The sequence below is a fragment of the Trachinotus anak genome, unplaced genomic scaffold (genome assembly GCF_046630095.1).
Source record: "Trachinotus anak isolate AG129_WGS33_773 ecotype Australia unplaced genomic scaffold, CSIRO_AGI_Tana_v1 ptg000025l, whole genome shotgun sequence".
NCBI classification, from domain to species: domain Eukaryota; kingdom Metazoa; phylum Chordata; class Actinopteri; order Carangiformes; family Carangidae; genus Trachinotus; species Trachinotus anak.
In genome coordinates, this window is record NW_027273876.1 from 21,476,262 (window position 1) to 21,494,151 (window position 17,890).

Genomic DNA, 17,890 nt, shown 5'->3' on the forward strand with positions numbered 1-17,890 from the left:
CCATCATCATCATCATCAGTTGTGTCTGAGGTGGACCCTCTCGATGGCTCTTGCTTTTCTATGATTTTGAAGTTAATGTTTGGACATTAATCACCAGAGATCCTGACTGATTGTTGCAAGTGCAGGTGATGTCTGTGTGTTTTGATTTGACTGACTTACGACTCTAGAAGACTGTGTGTGAAGTTTGTTAGAAGTCACACAGGGAAAGTGAATTTTACTGCAGAATTTTTTATGCTGTTTGTATCTATTCTGAGTCTGTTCACACCCAAGTAATGTGTCCATATTTGTTTGTGTGTATCAGCACAGGTTTGTACACATCTGTATCTATGAGAGGGAAGGAGCATGTGGCACAGATGGGAAAGAAAGTGTGTTTGTGTGCATGCATGTGTGTCATTATGGGGGTGATGCTCTGTGTGACCCCGCTGCTGCCCTCCTCACCAGTCTGTTGGCCAGGGAAATGGTGCGGGCGGTTGATTCTGCTTCCTGTTGGCACTTGAGCTTGTCCGCTGTGGCTTTCTCAAACTTGGCTGTCAGCTTGGCAAGGTTCTCATTAAGGTGCTGATAGGACACACACACACACACACACACACACACACACACACACACACACACACACACACACACACACACACACACACACACAAACAGAAACTCATTAAAATATAGCTTGATCATAAAGAATCTTCAAAGGCAGAAAACAAAGACGACTAAAAAAAACTCACACACTATAGAGTAAAGACTGAAGTGTGTGAAAAGTTGGGTAAAATCCGTCCGTTATGGATTTATTTGGTATATGGAAGCAATTAGCACAAGGACAAACAGGATTAATCGGTGGAGAGGCGCACAGGTTCAGTAGATTAGTTCGAGGATTGCTAATCCCCCCTTGGCTCTCAACCCTATCTCCGCTCAACTGATCTGACTGAGGGCTAAAAAATGACAGCGAGGAGTCATGCTGGATCTTATTAACAGTCGTCACTCTGCACTCTGCAGGGTCTGATGTAAGCCACAGACGCTGCAGCGGAGTCCCGGGCACTGCACTCTGCTGGGGCTCTTTGCTGCTCTGATGTACTGAATGTCAGATGCCACTGAGAAACAATTATTTACAGCTGCTTTTATCAATAAGGTTTTTAGGTTGATGGATTTGGTTTTAGATTAATGAACAGTAAAAGCCTTTGATAGCACTTACACCAGCTTTGTATTGATGAAAGGCTGGTGTGGTGGTATATCATCAGTGGCAGAGCTCATGTGTCAACTGTCACTCAAGCCTTGATAAAATAATTCATATCCTGAATTTTGGCTGCAGCTTATAGCCTTGGGTTGTGTTGTTGTTTCTATTTTGTTTTATTTCTGTAGCGTCAACTTCTTATTATGCTGCATATCTTCAGGGTTTGATGGGGTTGTTGATTCATACTTAGGTATTGAGATTACTGCCTTTCACAAGTCATTTTTCAGCCCACACACTTTTGTAAAAAAAAAGTCATCCCACAAACTAAAGTGCTGAGAAACTCTTTAGTGTTTGTGTCGCTGTGTTTTTCTGTGAAGTGACTGAAGTCTTGACTTTAATAAAACAGTGATATAATGTCAAAGAATATACCGTCAGGATTTTAGATATTGAAATGATCTTTTGAAATAAACACTTGGCAAATAAACTTTTCATTTCCTGTGTCTTCAGTCCAATGCGGCGGCTTACATTGATCTTGCTCTTGATGGCGGCGAGCTTCTCCTGTGCCGCAGCCAGCTCCGCGTTGGCCTTGCTCAGAGCCTGTCGCTTGGGCTCCACCTCACAGTAAACCTCGTAAAACTTAACAATGTTCAAAACCCAGGAGCACAGACCGGCTGCGGCGTAGGACTTGGAGGCCACCAGATCTGGCAGGAACTCTGGATCCTGGAACAGCAGAAACAGATGAAATAAAAACACAAGTGAAAAATGTAAAACAAACTCCACCAGAGCCTCTGATTCATTTACAATCTTATGAGTTAAAGTCAGACTGGAGGCTGAAAGTATTCCTACACTGCCCTGCAGATAGAGTAACTACATATTTACACATACGAGACTGAGTTAAGACCAGAATCTGTCTCTCTGACATTTGCTCAACCTGCACTCTGCCACAGAGGGACCGTCGGCCTGACAGCTCGCTAAACCAGAGAACCACTTCCAGTCTAGTCAGACACAATAGGTTAGTGAACTTTGTCACATCAACTTCCTTTCAATCTCACTCTAACTAACATATGGTGACAGAGTCACTGCCCCATCTCATCAGGGTAGTTTTTCTCTTTTATTCTAAAAAATTAAATTCATACATTACAAATAATTTACATATTAGTTAGTTACAAGTGCTGCTGTATGAATGTGATTAAAAACCCAACATCATAAATATAAAACCTCATATTGTGCTGAACAAAAACACGTCCAGATCAAAATGGCAGCAGCTTTTTTGGGGCACACTAGGCCTTCAACAATGCTGTTCTGAGGAATACTATGTGCACTGTTGCAAATTACACTTGGGATGAGGAGTTAGGCAAACATACACACACACACACACACACACACACACACACACACACACACACACACACACACACACACACACACACACACACACACACACACACACACACACACAAAATTCATAATCAAACTGAATCAAACTGCATTGGATGTCAGATCAGCTTGATCTCATGGATTTAAAGGACATTTTCAGCACTATTCTACCTGACTCAGACACTTTTACCACTTTAATACCATAAAACCTGAAAGTGGGGAACAGAAAGTCTCGTTGTGTTCCCTGTTCCCTGAATAGGCTGTGTCAGCTAATTAAAAAATATATTTTCCAAAGTATCAAATGACAGATTTATTTATTAGAGCAGTTCATTAGTTAGAAAATTAAAGAAATATTAAAGAAAGCTAAAAGGCACATTTTGTTTGTATCTAATGATGACTGCATTTCCACTGCACATTCCCTTCATGCTAGCCCAGCTAGCTAACTTACTGAAGAGAAGCCAATGTGGCTACAGATACAGAATGATGTGCTGTAACAGTAGCACAAGTTAAGAAGAGTCATGAAGACATTAAACACAATAAGTTTTCTAACATTAGCTAACATTAGACATGCCTTTAGTTACTCATAGCACCAAGTGAAACGTAGCAGAAAAACAACAAGTGTTATGTCATTTCAGTATCTGCATTTTTAGGCCCCATGAAGTCAGTGACAGTGACTTCTGGATACAAAAGGAATTAAATTCAGCTCTTACAACTGTCTGTCTGTTACAGTTTGTTGACCTGTCTCACAACTTTAAACTTTAACTTGTAAAGTCACTGAAACATGATGAGTTAGAAGTGTTGTGGTGTTTTCTTCATGAACATGATTTAACATTGATTTTTGACTACAGTTATTAAATATTAAAGGTCAAATCATGGTACATGAACAGTCTGTGGAAGCAGAGTCTGGGCAGTGTACATGATAAATGGTGAATTTATCTGCTGCTCTGACTTACCTCGTATCTGCTCCACTGAATTTCATAATCAGGGCGGCTGTTAAATCTGTAACGCTTAATTATCTAGTTGATTTCTCTGGCTATCATTTGGACACTTGGCAGCCATAATGTGGCGCTGTCATTGTAATCACGCCCCTGCTGAATTCATGACTTATCAGCGAAACTTTCCAAGCGTCAGATGCTGCACGCCGCGTGTTGTCAGCGGTGATTTTAATAAGTCAAGACTAACTCACCTGCAGGTAAGGCTGAATAGCTTTCAGGCAGGCCTCTGGGATGTTCTCCTTGTTGAAGTTGATCAGAGAGTCCAGGAAGGCGTCCACCTTGGCCATCATCACCTTTGCAGCCTTCCAGCTGCGGTCCTTCGGGACTTTTCCACCAGGGGCCATCAGGACCATGACGGCTGCTGTGACGTTGGTCACCGCCGCCACCGGAGAGCCGAACGACTTCAACTCTGTCAAGTTGTTCTGACGTAGAGAAGACAGAGGGAGCGGTGGAGGGAAAATGAAAGAGCTGTGATTTAATTGAGTTTGAACAACTGCATATCCCTGTGGTCTGCTGGGGGAAGAAAGAGAGAAAAAGTGAAGGATTAGAATAAAGGAAGAAGAACCTGTGCTGACTTTGAGAAGACAACAGAGAATACTAATTAGGGCATCTTTAGAAAGCTCAGAGCAGTGATTGAACTGTCTGTTCTGCTTGTTTGAGTAGAGAGCACCTTTTAAACACAGAGGGTGTTTTTGAAAATCCCCTAGGCTCATAAACCTACATGGGATGTGAAGATGCAGTAAAACGCCTGCAGAACACAGAAGACATTATTTTAGCAAAGACACAGCTAAATCCTGTGATTCAATAATCTTTTATACAGTTCAAGGTCTGTGTGGACAGAACTTATTCCACTGAAGCTGGGAGAATGAAATCAAATAAAAGAAAAAACAACACAACGCCTCTTAAAGAAAACTAAGAGAGAAAAGTATGATTGAGCAAATCAATAAGACACAGCGAGGGATGAGAGAGTAACTGACCTTATTAAGAGTGTTCAGGGCATCCTGAGCAGCTATGAGAGCAGGTTCAGCCTTGGCCAAGTCCTCCTCACAGTCTCTCTGCTTGCCGCTGACCACCACAGCGATGGCCGCCACCTTTTGCTCCTCCTCATCAGCCACCGCTTTCTCCTTGGACACCTTCTCAGTTTCTATCCCGACAACCTGCAGACAGGTTGTGATTTATTGCTGAGTTAATGGTGGAAGTTCAGTCAGTGGCTTAGCTTTCACAACATGGACACACTAAAAAAAATAACTTTACAAGCAAGTCATCCAGAGTTCAGCGACAAAGTGAGTTAATATGGAACTAGGGACAAATTCAAAGTCTCACAAACATGGAGGTGCAGCAAGAAAAGTTCAACATGCAGAAAAAAACAGCGTGCTGACATTTCCCCTCCAACCTATCCCAGATGGATCTATAACAGTAGCTGAAACAGATCAGAGGCTTAATCCCATCTTTCTATGAACTTCTCACGCTGTACTGAGCAGTTTCTACACCCAACACCAGGACCGTGTCTGTGGATTATCCAGAGCGATGTGGACACTGTTGCTGGAGCTGCATTTCTTAGATGTCATATTTCATTTCTTTGAGCCCCACAAGTGAAGTTCTCTTCACCTCCATTGAAATTGGGGTCAGAGCAGAACTCTCAGAGGCAGACAAGCAAAACCTGAGCTAATAAAACCCAACTGCAGATAACAAACAACTGCAGAGGTACTGTAAGAGACAAACGCCAACACTTCAACAATGATATTTTGTGCAGCATTAAAAAGCAGCGCGTTCTTGCCTGAATCAGCTTGTCAGCATCCTCGTTCTTCTGCTTCAGCTCCACCTCCTGAGCAGCCAGCTTGGCCTTGAGGTCATCCACCTGAGAGAATGAGACATGGAGGCCAGGTGTGAGTTATAGCCAAGTCTGCAGATACGGATGAATGAACAGTGGATCATAGTCACCAGACCAGAATGAAAGATATTTCAGTTTATAAAACATTTCTAAAAACATGTTTTCACTTTGTCATTGTGGATCATTGAGAGTAGACTGGTGGACAAAATGGCAATTTTATCCATTTAAAATTAAATCTACAACACATTAAAGTGTGGAAACATCTTCCTTTAATCCACACTTAAAGATCCCATGTGGAGTTTTTGTGTCAACAAACAGCAGTGGTGATATTTAACTACTGTCTACAGTTTTCAAGTAGTTGTTTGCACAGTTTACATCAATGTTTACCTTCAGACTTCTGTGTCTTTGCAGGAAAATTACCACATTTAACTGTCAGTTAATGGAAGAAAAGAGAATGTCATATATTTATATATTTTTTGTGGCCACCTGACCAATACCACCCTCTGCAGTCAGTGAGAAGATTTATCCAGTGCCAGTGCAGGTCACAAATCCCACAGGATATCTTTAAGAGGTTATTCAATATTTTTCTAGACAGTTATTTGCTTGTTTTTCCAATAGTTAGATGAGAAGATTGACACCACTCTCATATCTGTGTGTTAAGCACGGGGCTGGATCCAGGATCCAATTAGCCTAGCTTAGCATAAAGACTGGAATCAGGAAAGCCTTGCTTGGGAAACATTGCATGATTTTTAAATGTTAAACTGACTTGAAGTGTCCATACAAAATAGAAATTTGTCCATTCTCATGTACTTTTTTATTTTAGTATTCTTTTTTTATTATTATTATTTGCGTATGAATAAACAAACAAAACATGATGTATTAATCAGTCTTTAGAGGTGATGGTTGTGTATATCTGCCCTTCGGCCAGAGTCAGGCTAGCTGTTTCCCTGTTACTTTTAATGCTAAGCTAGGCTAACCACTTTCCGTCTCCACAGACATGATGTTGATATGAATATTCATGTCAAATTTTCAAAAGGAAAACACACAAACGACAAAGTTTGTCCAGTTTTCATGGGGATAGAGGCAGAAAAGAACACATGCATTATGTGAGGAGAGTAGTCAATAGAGTATAGGGGCAGACCGCTGACAATAATTTATTTTTGTCTCATTAAATGATTTAAGTAGCAATCAATGTGTATATCATGGGCACTAATGAATCTATTGCTATCATCTAATTGGATTTAAAGGCCTGATCATTTGTTTTTGTTGTCTGCATCATTGTTGGATCTTATTGGTAATACAATCTCTGATCAAGTTCGACGGCAATCTAATTGAAACCTAAACATCTTCTCAATGCTTTGCAGCAATAAAGAGGATTCAGTGGCTCAGGAGAGTCAAACAAACAAGCTTCACAAACGGTCAAAACTGTTTGTTTTCTGCAGGATTGGGTCACAGATCTTTAATCCGTTATTAGAAAAAAATCTATTTCCATCCAAGAAGATAAAAGGTGCAGAAAAAGATGAACAACATGCGGGAAAAAAAAGCTTTATGATCAGAAGCTGCTATCAGCACACAAAAAAACACACACGCACAAACACATGGAGCAAGGACTGTCATAAAGAGAAATTAAAGCTGGTACAAACTCCTCATAACTCCCGGACAAATAGGGCTCTGCATTACCGTCCGACTCCATCAAAATGTTGCACTGGGGAAATAAAAGCAGACTGTTTTTCATGCTTGTCTTTCAGCTAATTAACAAACAGGAAATCAGGCCGGGGGGAAGACAGTCCTTTCGGGCGGTGACGATTCCGCACAAAAGATGCGGTCGAACATTAGACAAGCACCAAGTGAGACATCAACATGATGAATAGGCAGTGGGGAAGACAGGAGGGGGGAGAGAAGAGGGACAAACTAATTGGTGGGAGACACGGACGATATTCAATACATCTGGGCGGCTTCTGTGTTTATCTGCTGCAGATGGAAAACGAAGCTCCTGACGGTCTTTATGAAACAGCCCACTCTCTCTCTGCTGCTGTAAATGTAAATGAGAACAACTGTTTCTTTAGGCAACATGAGATCTGATACTGAAGCAGCAACGACTCCCATTCATCCATGTTAGAGAGAGAGAGAGAGAGAGAGAGAGAGAGAGAGAGAGAGAGAGAGAGAGAGAGAGAGAGAGAGAGATGGCTTATGGATCAAAACACACGGCTCAATTCAACACAGTTTGGGATTTCAGTGTTTGGCTTGCATCGCCGTGGTGACTAAGTATAGCTTCATTCACGCAACAAAGAGACATCTGGCTGTGTGCGTTGGTGGAGGGGGGGGGTCGGGGGGGGGGTAACGTGTCATGTTTCCAGTTACTATCCTTTTAAGGCAAAACCGCCATTTTTCTTTTTCTAATGCTAAAGCTGAATGGTTCACATTTAACACTTTGCTCAGTCTCTGGCTTTTGGGAGTCACTGACTGCTACTAGTACTATTACTACTACTAACTAGTACTACTACCGTCAGTACATTTGTAGTGGTTGTAGGTATTAGTAACTACTACTAATTGTACTACTATTATTACTAGGGATACTATTACTACTCTTACATTTATTTTTCCAAGTCCTACTATTACTACAACTACCACTACTTGTGTTGTAGTTTATTGTAATTATTAGTAACCATTACTACTTGTGCACTATTACCACTCTTACTAATACTACTACTACTACTACTACTACTACTACTACTACTACTACAACTGCTATTACTATTATCACTATCACTATTAGTACTCTTAATCTTAGTAATCCTACTACCATTGTTACTACTAGTGTCACTACTTGTGTAGTGGTGTAAGTATTAGTAACTATTACCAATTGTACTACTACTAGTATTACTAGTACTACATCTATTACTACTCATACATTTACTTTTTTTATTCTTGTTATTACAACAACTGCCACTACATGTGTAGTGGTGGTAACCATCACTATTTCTATACTATTAGTCTTACAAGTACTACTACTCCTAGTACAACAACTGCTACTACTTGTGCTACTATTACTACTCTTACTTTAGTAATCCTACTACTATTACTACAACTGCTACTGAAATTAGAATTTCTACTAGTATTAACAGTCCTACTAATATTACTAATTAGTAGTATTAATACTTGTGCTACTACGAGTACAATGTCAAAAAGTGTGTGTACCTGAGTAAGTGTTCATGAGAAGATGAGTGGGCGGTGAATCCATTCTCACACACACACACACACACACACACACACACACGCATCCTTGTCTTACATTCACTACCTTAAACTAAACCTAAACCTAAATCTAAATCTAGGTCTAAACCTAAAACCAAGTCTTAACCCTGAAGTTGTGAGGACTGGCCAAAATGTCCTCACAACAATACAAAGACATGTACACATATACAGACGCACACATCACTACTCAAGACTAAAGCAACCAGAGGTAGGAAATAACCTCCACAAAAGTGAAGAGGAAAAAACACTAATGTATCCTCTGGGGAGCAGATGACTCATTCACTTATACAGCATCTCCTACAGTCCACCCCAACACACACACACACACACACACACACACACACACACACACACACACACACACACACACACACACACACACACACACACAGAGAGAGAGAGAGAGAGAGATGGAGATCCTTTGCTTTAACCCTCCTGGTCTTGTTTATCCGGACCACAGCAGCCGCTCGGCTCCTTCTGCACAGAATGTTAAATAACAATACTTATAGTTGTGTGACCATCAGTGTGGATGCACTAAAAACAACAGGGTGCATTAATGGTGGCTTGCTGCTGCTGTAAAGTGTGTGCTCTCTAATTAGAGGGCTCCTCAATTACCATACAGCTCCTATATATGTGTGTATGTAAGTTGTCTAATTCCTACAGTGAAGTGTGAAGGGAAACACACACAGGACTCTGTGTGTTTCACTGACGTCACCTGTGTGTAAGAGCTGTTTATGCATGTGTGATTCTGTGCGGGTGGCTGTGTGTGGGCATGTTTATGCGAAGCGGTGGATATTCAGTGGATATGCTCGCTGTGTGAGAGTGAGTACATTCACCATTTATAATTAGGGCTGCTTCACATACAGACCTTGTGTTGCATTATTCATATAGCTCTCATCTGCAAAGGTGTGGAGACTGCAAACATCTGAGCAAATGGATCCAGGTGTAGATATGAAACATGGAAACATGAAACGATGCAGGGAAACATGACACACAACAAAATCAAAAAAAGGACAAAGAGGAAACCAGGTATTTTTCTGCTTGATGTTCAGCTCATTTTCTGTTTGAAAATGATATTATTACTAATACTATTGGTACTACTACTGCCAATACTAAAGCAGCAGTCACAACACAAAGTACCAGTCACTCAGTGACGCAGTGACCACTTGCAGGGCTAATCAACTGCTGTAGCTGGTGAGTTAATGACTGACCTGTTAGTCAGCGTGGCCAGGTTAATGGTAGTCAGTCACATTAGCTTCTGTCTAATGTCTGTTCTCTCCCTGCTGGCATTTTCTTCACCATGTTTTCAGTCATCGGAGAGGAAAAACAAGCTCTTTGAGCAAACAAGCTTGTTAACAGTCAGTTTATTCAAAAGATGTATTTGTCTAACTGTCTGCAAACCTCTGCTCTTTTGTTGAACAGCTTTTTCTCTATCGAGATAACAGTAAATGGTGTATAAGGTTAATAAGCTACGACATCTTCCTCCAATTTGGACTCTGTGGCCCTCCATCCCCTCAAAGGTCAGCACTGTCATCAGAGCAGCTCGCTGCTGGTCAACAGCACAAATTCACATCTAAGTATTCACAGGAGTTGAACTCTGCACCACAACAGTCGCACAAATCAATTTCACCACCTCAAACAGATCCTAAGGTCGCAGAGGAGAAGTGATTTCAAATTTCAGTTTTAAATGCAGGTCTGACAGGACAACTAGTACTACCACTGCAACTACTACTATTATCTACTTATACAACTAATACCGATACTATTTAATGGAAGGGTAAGAAATTGCACCTTCACAAGAGCAGTATAAGAACAACATGAAAGAATAAAAACAGCAGAAATAAATAAGACGAACGATAAAACAGACAAATATAATCACATAGAAGAGACAAGATAAGAGAGATTAGAGGGAAGGTTAAAACTACCACACAGTCTGGTGTTAACTTGACAGGTGTATTATGCAAATAAAATTTCTATTAGTCAGTCAGGACAGAGTCTTTAAAAATAATCTGAGGCAGATTTAAAAACAGACTAAACACTAAACGGAAGATTGTTCATGGCTGAGGTGACAGAACAAAAAATAAAAACTAACTTTGTGGACAGAACAGAGTTTAAACTTCCTCTACAGCTTCATATGTAATTAGTATATTTTAAAATGACTTGTCAGAGAAAGTGATGCCTCGTGTAAAGAAGCTGAGATCAATTTGATGTGTTTGTTCTTCTCAAGTGGAGACACAGCCTGAACATCACAGCGGGAAAACAAGTGTTTAAATGGTCCAGAATGGATATTACAGCAGGTGTAATTTGTCTTGCTATTGACAAAAGACAATAATGCTTCAACACACAGAGACATACAAACACTTACTGTGCTACATAATTTCACTTTTGTTTTCTAGAACAACTTTACTACTGCACTGAATCTCAACTTCAGTCGTTGTCATTTCTTTTCATTATAGCAACCTGGATGTCAGATGAATGACAGGGTTCAGGAAGCCAGCAGTGCTCAGAGATGGAGCCAGTGTTTGACGCAACTGAAGGGAAGTTTGGGTGTTTTTCATTCTGGCTCTTTTTATGCTCATAATTGTAGCTATTCTGAATATGAGTCATTCTAACTTGGCACTCATCAACTCTGTATTAGGAGCTACATATGCTAAATCAACACATTTTAATAACCAGCTAGTCTGGGTAGCTGACAAGCAGCTCCACAAGTAGAACAGTGTGAATTTAGGAAAATGTTTTGTGTTTACTTTCAGTCAAACTCAGACTGTTAATGATGATTATGAAATTATATATGTTCAACTTTCCATTTTTTACGTTCTTCTCATCCATGATGGATTAACATCTGTAACCAGGTTTTAAATATGAACTCCAACTTCCTGAAAGAAAATCTGGATTGAACCACTTTAACTGCTACTAAATGGCCTCTTGTTGTGAGATTATTTTGCTGTTTACAAGGTCAAGAATGTAGATGAAAAGTGCTCTGAAAAAAAAAAAACTTCTTCAGTTCACTGATGTCTAAGCAAACTACATCTGCTGATGAAGGTCATGACATATACCGGTAATTAAAAAGCTGCAGAACAGCTACTAAATGGACCTTATGGACTTTAGTCAGTTAGAATAATTGGCCCCTAACCTAGAAAATTAATAGTTAAATTAATTAATTAATTAGTTGCATTAAGAACAAATACATTTATGAAAGTTTTTTTAACATCACAGATGTGTATGTGAATGATACTGTTTCTTTAGGGAGTGGATCATTTAACATGGTGTGCACCGGACCGTACCTGAGCCGAGGTGCTGTTGAGCTTCTGCAGGCCGTTCTCCAGCCGCTCCATCTTGGTGGTGAGGTCTTTGCTCTTCTGACCCAGCAGACTGCGGTACAGCTTGATCTGCTCCAGGAAGGACTTGGGCGTGGTGTAGTTGTAGCGCCGCTCGTTGGCCAGGTACTCCCTGGACGTCTGATTGACGCTCATGTGCACATACGCCATGAATTTACTGACTGACTCCTTCACTTGAGGCTGTGAGAATTATAAAGTCACAGATCTGGTTACTTTGCATTAAAAGCAGATGACTCTGCAGATTCAGCTGGAAAGCAATATTTCCTGAGGCTCAGGCTCTGAATTCAATTTTGGGGTCTTCCGGTCTTGCTCTTGAAATTAATATCACATTCACTGCATTGTGGTGCCTGACATTTGAAATTACATTTTCAGAGTGTGAACATCATTATTGTAGGTGCTTCATCCCTGTGTGTGTATTAACGTATGAGCTGCTCTCACTTCAATATTCTCCACCTCCTGCAGGAACCTGTAGCTGACCGACTCCAGCGCCTCCTGCGGCCACTCGTGGAACCAGTCGATTGCTGTGCAGTTCACCACCGCAGGGAACTTCCTGCTGCGCACCCTTAGCTTACTGCCCACCGGAGAGAAACACAGAGCCACCTGTAACACACACACACACACCGAGGTCAAACAGAACTGAGTGTCAAGTCTGGTCACAGTCATTTTCTTTTCTTTTCTTTGCCATTAGACTGAGAAAATGAAAGCTGGGGATTCCTGCTCTGATTAACTCTTCTTCATGGTCAAGAGGGGGAGTAGAAAACTGAATTAATTATTTGCAGCTACATCATTAAGCAAACACAGCCTCCGGTAAGCATGTGAATTAAAAGTGTGTTGAGCTGTGGGCTACGTCAGACTGATTCTCGCTGCTGGAGACTAACAGCTGGCTTGTTGAGACGCTCAGCCAGATGCTCAGCACCATTAGACTGAAGAAACAAACATGCAGAGGGCACACCCAAAGACACTGATGATGATAATCAACTGTGGAGGAAGAAAGAGCTGCAGACTTTCTGTACATTTTCTATTAGACTTGTTTTACACACTGACTCATCCAGAGGAACTCTACATTTTAAAGATAAGGTTCAACATGTGCACATTTCACTTTCCAAATCAGTGGTTTCCACTTTCTGTTAAACCTGTTTATACGAAGCCATGTGACCCCTTGTCACAGACTGCATGTGGGGCCAGATGAACCTACATGAGTCCTTAGACCACATCGAGCTGTAGGACCCCCCCCGTGGCTCCTATCTCTTTTTCCTCTCCACTACGTAGCTCTACCTTTAATTCAGTTATTTTGTGATAATTTTATTAAACACAAATTTATTTAGGAATATCACCTTTTACTTTAAAATGGTAAATGAATGGACTGCACTTTACAATACCTGCCACATTCACCCATTCATCAGGGGCAATTTATGGTCCAGTATCTTGTCCCAAGGACACTTTGACATGTGGCAGGAGTAGCCACCAAATTCTAATCAGTTCATCCTCGAGTCCAAGTGAACGTTTGAACTAAATTTGAAGAAATTCCACAAGGCGTTGCTAATATGGAAAAGTGCTAAAAAATAAATATAACACAGAATCTTTATTTTTATTATTTCCTCTGCCAGCAATCATCCCACACCTATTTAAAGTGATCTTGAGACCAAGTGTGGGGTCCCGACCCCCACATCGTCCAAAAACATTAATGTTCTGCTCTGAGCTGTGAAGGTAATAATGTAATTAAGGTAATAATTTTGTTACTTTTTGGCTCCGTTTAGCAAACGGATGCAGAGTCACTCTGAATGAGATGTAACAGTATTTTTGGGGAGCTCCTCTCTCTCCATCCAGACAGAACATTTTGAGAGGGAACCAAACAGGAAGAAATGCTCTCTCTAGTGCCCATGGGACTGCCTCCCTCATTTATTCATTCTCCAGCCCAGGGAGGCTCGAGCTGGGAGCCAGGCAGCGGTGGAGGATGTGGGTGGTGGTGGTGGGGGGTGGATACACACTGTAATAATGACAGGATAAGCAACCCCCTGGATCTCCTTCTCTCCCCAGGGGGAACAAAGCGTCCACACGTTGGTGAAATTATCTGCGGCTAAACGGCGGCTTTTCTGCTCCTGTTGGTGATTTATAACGACGCCCGCCGCTTCCCAATGCGCTCAAGTTCATGTGGAAATGTCACGGAGGAAAATAGTCTGGGGAGAGGCTTCATCATAGAGCCAGATGTTTATCCAAGTCCGTGGGTTGTTTTATTTTGGAATGCTAAACGAGTGTGTGAAGCAGCATGATCCTGCTGTATTAAGAGGATGGAGATCAAATACAGACACAGTTTTATGAGAAAGATTAATGACAAACTTCCCCCCCAAGGAGAGGCGCTGAGGAAAACTTTTTCTGGATGATTAGTGTTAAAATTCACAGAAACAAAAAACCACCCAGCTCTGCTTCCTGTACTCTGACTGGTTCACCTTGAGCTGTCTGCGGACGCGGTCGATGAAGAACTTCCAGCAGTTTTCCCTCGTATCCATCAATCCCGAGCCGCGCACCTCTGGCCTCACACTGCCAATGATGTTCTCCACCTCGTCATCTGGGAAGAGGTCAGGAATCTCTCCTGGAGTGAATAAAATGATCCAGATTACCGCTGGGAGAACCACAGAGACTGAAGAAAGCAGTCCTATTATTTTCTGTTTGAGAGCCAAATTTGTGGGAACTTTCTTATCTTGTCAGGATCTGAGCTGACACAGACTCCTGCAGCAAATTCAGTTGTGTTAACAGAACTGGTGGCGGCAGGACTTCATACAGAGGAACTATGCTAATGCAGAGATCTGCTGCAAGTCAGAGCCTTGCAGGAGCAAAGACGAGCAGAGCACTGAGTTGACTTTCTACTGTACCTGATAAATATCAGTATCTAAGTTCAGATCTTTGTGCTTGCCCCTCTGGTGCCCTGATGCCACCAGACAGGCTGCAGTTGTCCCTCTCATCAGCAGAAAACCAGACCCAGAGCTCAGTAGCAGTTAAGATGATAAAGAAATATGCTGATCTAAGTGATGGTAATTCTCTAAATCAGTTTACAACCACCTCTGGCTAATGATGTCATCGTTCTTTAATCTGGACACTATTATTCTAAAGTCTACGAGCACGACGCCTGAAACTGGGCTGTGAGTCACAGAAGTAGTTCACAGACTGTTTACAAACCTGGACGTAGACTGAGCCTTAAAGCTTCATTCTATCTACTGCCCATCAGGGGGCGACTCCACTGGTTGTAAACAGAGTCTGATTGTATTGAAGTATATGTGAAAATGTCTCTACTTCTCACTGATTTATTACCTCAGTAAACGTTTTCCTGATTAGTTTATGGTCTCAGTCTCTAGTTTCAAGTCTTCTTCAATACAACATGAGGTTCATTTTTTTAATTATGCTCCAATCTAGAGGAAAATAGACCATAAAGCAGGGGATGCATTAGGGCGGGGATACCGTGTGAGTGACAGACTGAACCTGACAATCAGGATAGAGTACTGAGCAGGTCAGCTCCACCCCTCATTCCTCCTCAGCTAAAGCGTCTCCTCCAAATATGGTTTCCTCTGGTTTAAAAAATCCAAGATGGCGACGGACAAATTACAAACTGGAGGCTTCAAAACGGCAGCTCATAAACCAGTGGGTGACGTCACGGAGTAGAACCAAGCTGACTGTGACCCTCTAGACAGAGGAGGGGCTCATTGTTATATTCTGGGCCCTGACCCTTCAAAAGTCTGTGCACGCCACTGTAGATTATAGTTCCACATTAATTTTATAATATCAGTATCAATATGAAGACCATGAGAAGAAAAGACTGAACCCGTCCTTTTACTACTACAAACTGCAGTATTCTTCAGAATACATCACACAGTGTTTGAGTGCAATGTAGTTGGATAATCTTGGAGGCTTAAATCATTTGTTGTGACAGTTACAGAGATACTGAATTTCACTTCATTTCCTAATTTTCTCAAGTCAACTGCTTTAATGACATTATCATTAGGCAACTACAGAGCATGGGTGAAAGTGAGGCTGCTACAACCTGCAGCACTGGGGTTACATGACTGTAGTCTGCAGCCGAGCGAGTACTTGGTGCTGCTTTATCAAAACCACACAGAGGTGGAAGGATATTTAAAGGTCCATGAACCTGGTGCCTAAAGGAGGCCGAGCTTTTGCAGTCAAGGCTCCTCAGCTCTGGAAATCCTGCCTGAAGATCTGAGATTTGTAGAATCAGTTACATCTTTGAAATCACTTCTCTGAACTTATCTTTCTAATTTGACAGCACACATTCTTCTGCTCCTGTTTTTGTTTTTTATTATTTTTATCTTACATTTGTTATCAATTTTATTTTGTTTTATTTTATTCTAAAAGCCTAATTTTATTGCCTAATTTCACGTTGTGATCCTATTCAAAACAGTGTCTGTCACTCTCTTTAGGCAAGTGCTGTATGAATAGTATTACTGTTTTTATTTTCAGTTTTTATTTTCCATGTTTTTTTGCCCTTGCTGTGGAGCTTTAACACATTTTTCAAGGGCACTTGGGTTATTTACTTTTACTCTGAAGTAGAAGCAGACAAACTAGCAAGGCTGCTGAAAAGTGGCCTATGCCTAGACCTGCAGCTCATTCTGTCAGGTGACCCTCGCCTCAACAGTCTACAGCAGAATGAGGCAAGCAGGAAACCACAAATACTGCAGGTCTACTGGTGAAGTACACTGTGTTCTTGTTTCTTGTTTTTGTGATTAAAGCCACTGGAATATTTATCAGTGTGATGCTAAAATACAGTGTCACAGCGGCATGTAATGTGATGTCAGCTACACAGAAATGTCTAAACTGATCGAGGAAAATTGAACAGTTGTTGTATTAGCATCTGTTGACATCTACAGAAGCAGTGCTACAGTACAGTTTTACAAACTGCCAAATTACTGCACTGCTCACACTGGCATACAGAGAATAATGCTACATGTTGCACTCTTTAAGCATAGAGTATAAATGTGCACATGAATCTCAGCCTTGCTTTTCATCCCTCATGATGATGAGCCGTGGTTGATGAGTGATGCAGCAGAAACGGCACCACAGTGATTTGTTGCTGGGGCGAAGCAAAAGCATTTCTCTCTCACAAAACATGACACACAGTAATTAGCGGCGCCTGCCGTTACCCGATGCCAACAGATCGTTGACCAGAACGAGGAACTTCTCATCCGACACTTGGGCATCAGTCATTAGGAGCACGGTGCCAATATTCTTCACGCCGGCTTTGATGTAGAGGGACGCCAGGTCACTCTGGGTGACAGAGGGAGACATGAAGAGGGAGAGTGACACACATAATGAGATTGGGCTGTGAGAGGCCTTGTTATTTTGCAGTGATACATGCCTGAGACCTGAATGACTGTGAGGATATTGTGGATTTCAATGCTGTGTTTACCTACTGTAGGATTATGTTTAAATTTAGTCCTCACCTGGCTGACAGAGCTGCATGTAATACACTTTTAAAGAGCTAATATGAGACTAAGTGACTGGTTCAGGTGGATGTTTTTGCAGTGAAACCTTCAGGTCTGTGATGCCGTAGCCTTTTCTCAAGGTAATCTGGAAAACCTCCAGGTTGGAGATGAAGGCAGCCAGTCGGGTCAGACTCTGCTTGCCGCTGCCGCCCACTCCAACCAGCAGTGCGTTACCCCGTGGAGACTCCAGGATTCGGTTTATGTGGCAGCTACATGTGGGGGTGCAGACAGTCAGAGAGAGATGGGGGGGGGGGGGGGGGGTGGAGGATGTGAGGGAGGAATGAGTGGAAAGGGTGAGATAAAAGATAAAAGGCAGAGAGAGGCAAGATGGATGAAGACAATCTGAGTCATAAGACAAACAAACACAGGTAGTTTCAGTCTCTGCTTTCACACAGCTCGTCACCAGCACCCTCATCACTCTGCTTCATTAACACAATGAA

The 17,890-nt window shown here is 41.7% G+C and overlaps 1 protein-coding gene across 8 annotated transcripts in view; it reads right to left on the reverse strand.

The window, feature by feature from the left end:
• The window catches only part of dnah9 (dynein, axonemal, heavy chain 9), a 195,717-nt gene that overhangs the window by 97,714 nt on the left and 80,113 nt on the right, over positions 1–17,890 (reverse strand). For all 8 annotated transcript variants that reach the window (XR_011685190.1, XR_011685189.1, XR_011685187.1 and 5 more), the window contains 10 exons: positions 17,497–17,659; positions 17,109–17,232; positions 14,409–14,551; positions 12,400–12,561; positions 11,908–12,141; positions 5,315–5,395; positions 4,515–4,694; positions 3,729–3,959; positions 1,691–1,885; positions 439–558 (listed from right to left, as the gene is read on the reverse strand). Coding sequence is in view for 4 of the 8 variants with exons in the window: in XM_071463599.1 (XP_071319700.1) it covers positions 439–558; positions 1,691–1,885; positions 3,729–3,959; positions 4,515–4,694; positions 5,315–5,395; positions 11,908–12,141; positions 12,400–12,561; positions 14,409–14,551; positions 17,109–17,232; positions 17,497–17,659 (1,633 nt within the window). In the remaining 4 variants the exon portion in view is untranslated. The remainder of the gene's footprint in view (positions 1–438; positions 559–1,690; positions 1,886–3,728; positions 3,960–4,514; positions 4,695–5,314; positions 5,396–11,907; positions 12,142–12,399; positions 12,562–14,408; positions 14,552–17,108; positions 17,233–17,496; positions 17,660–17,890) is intronic.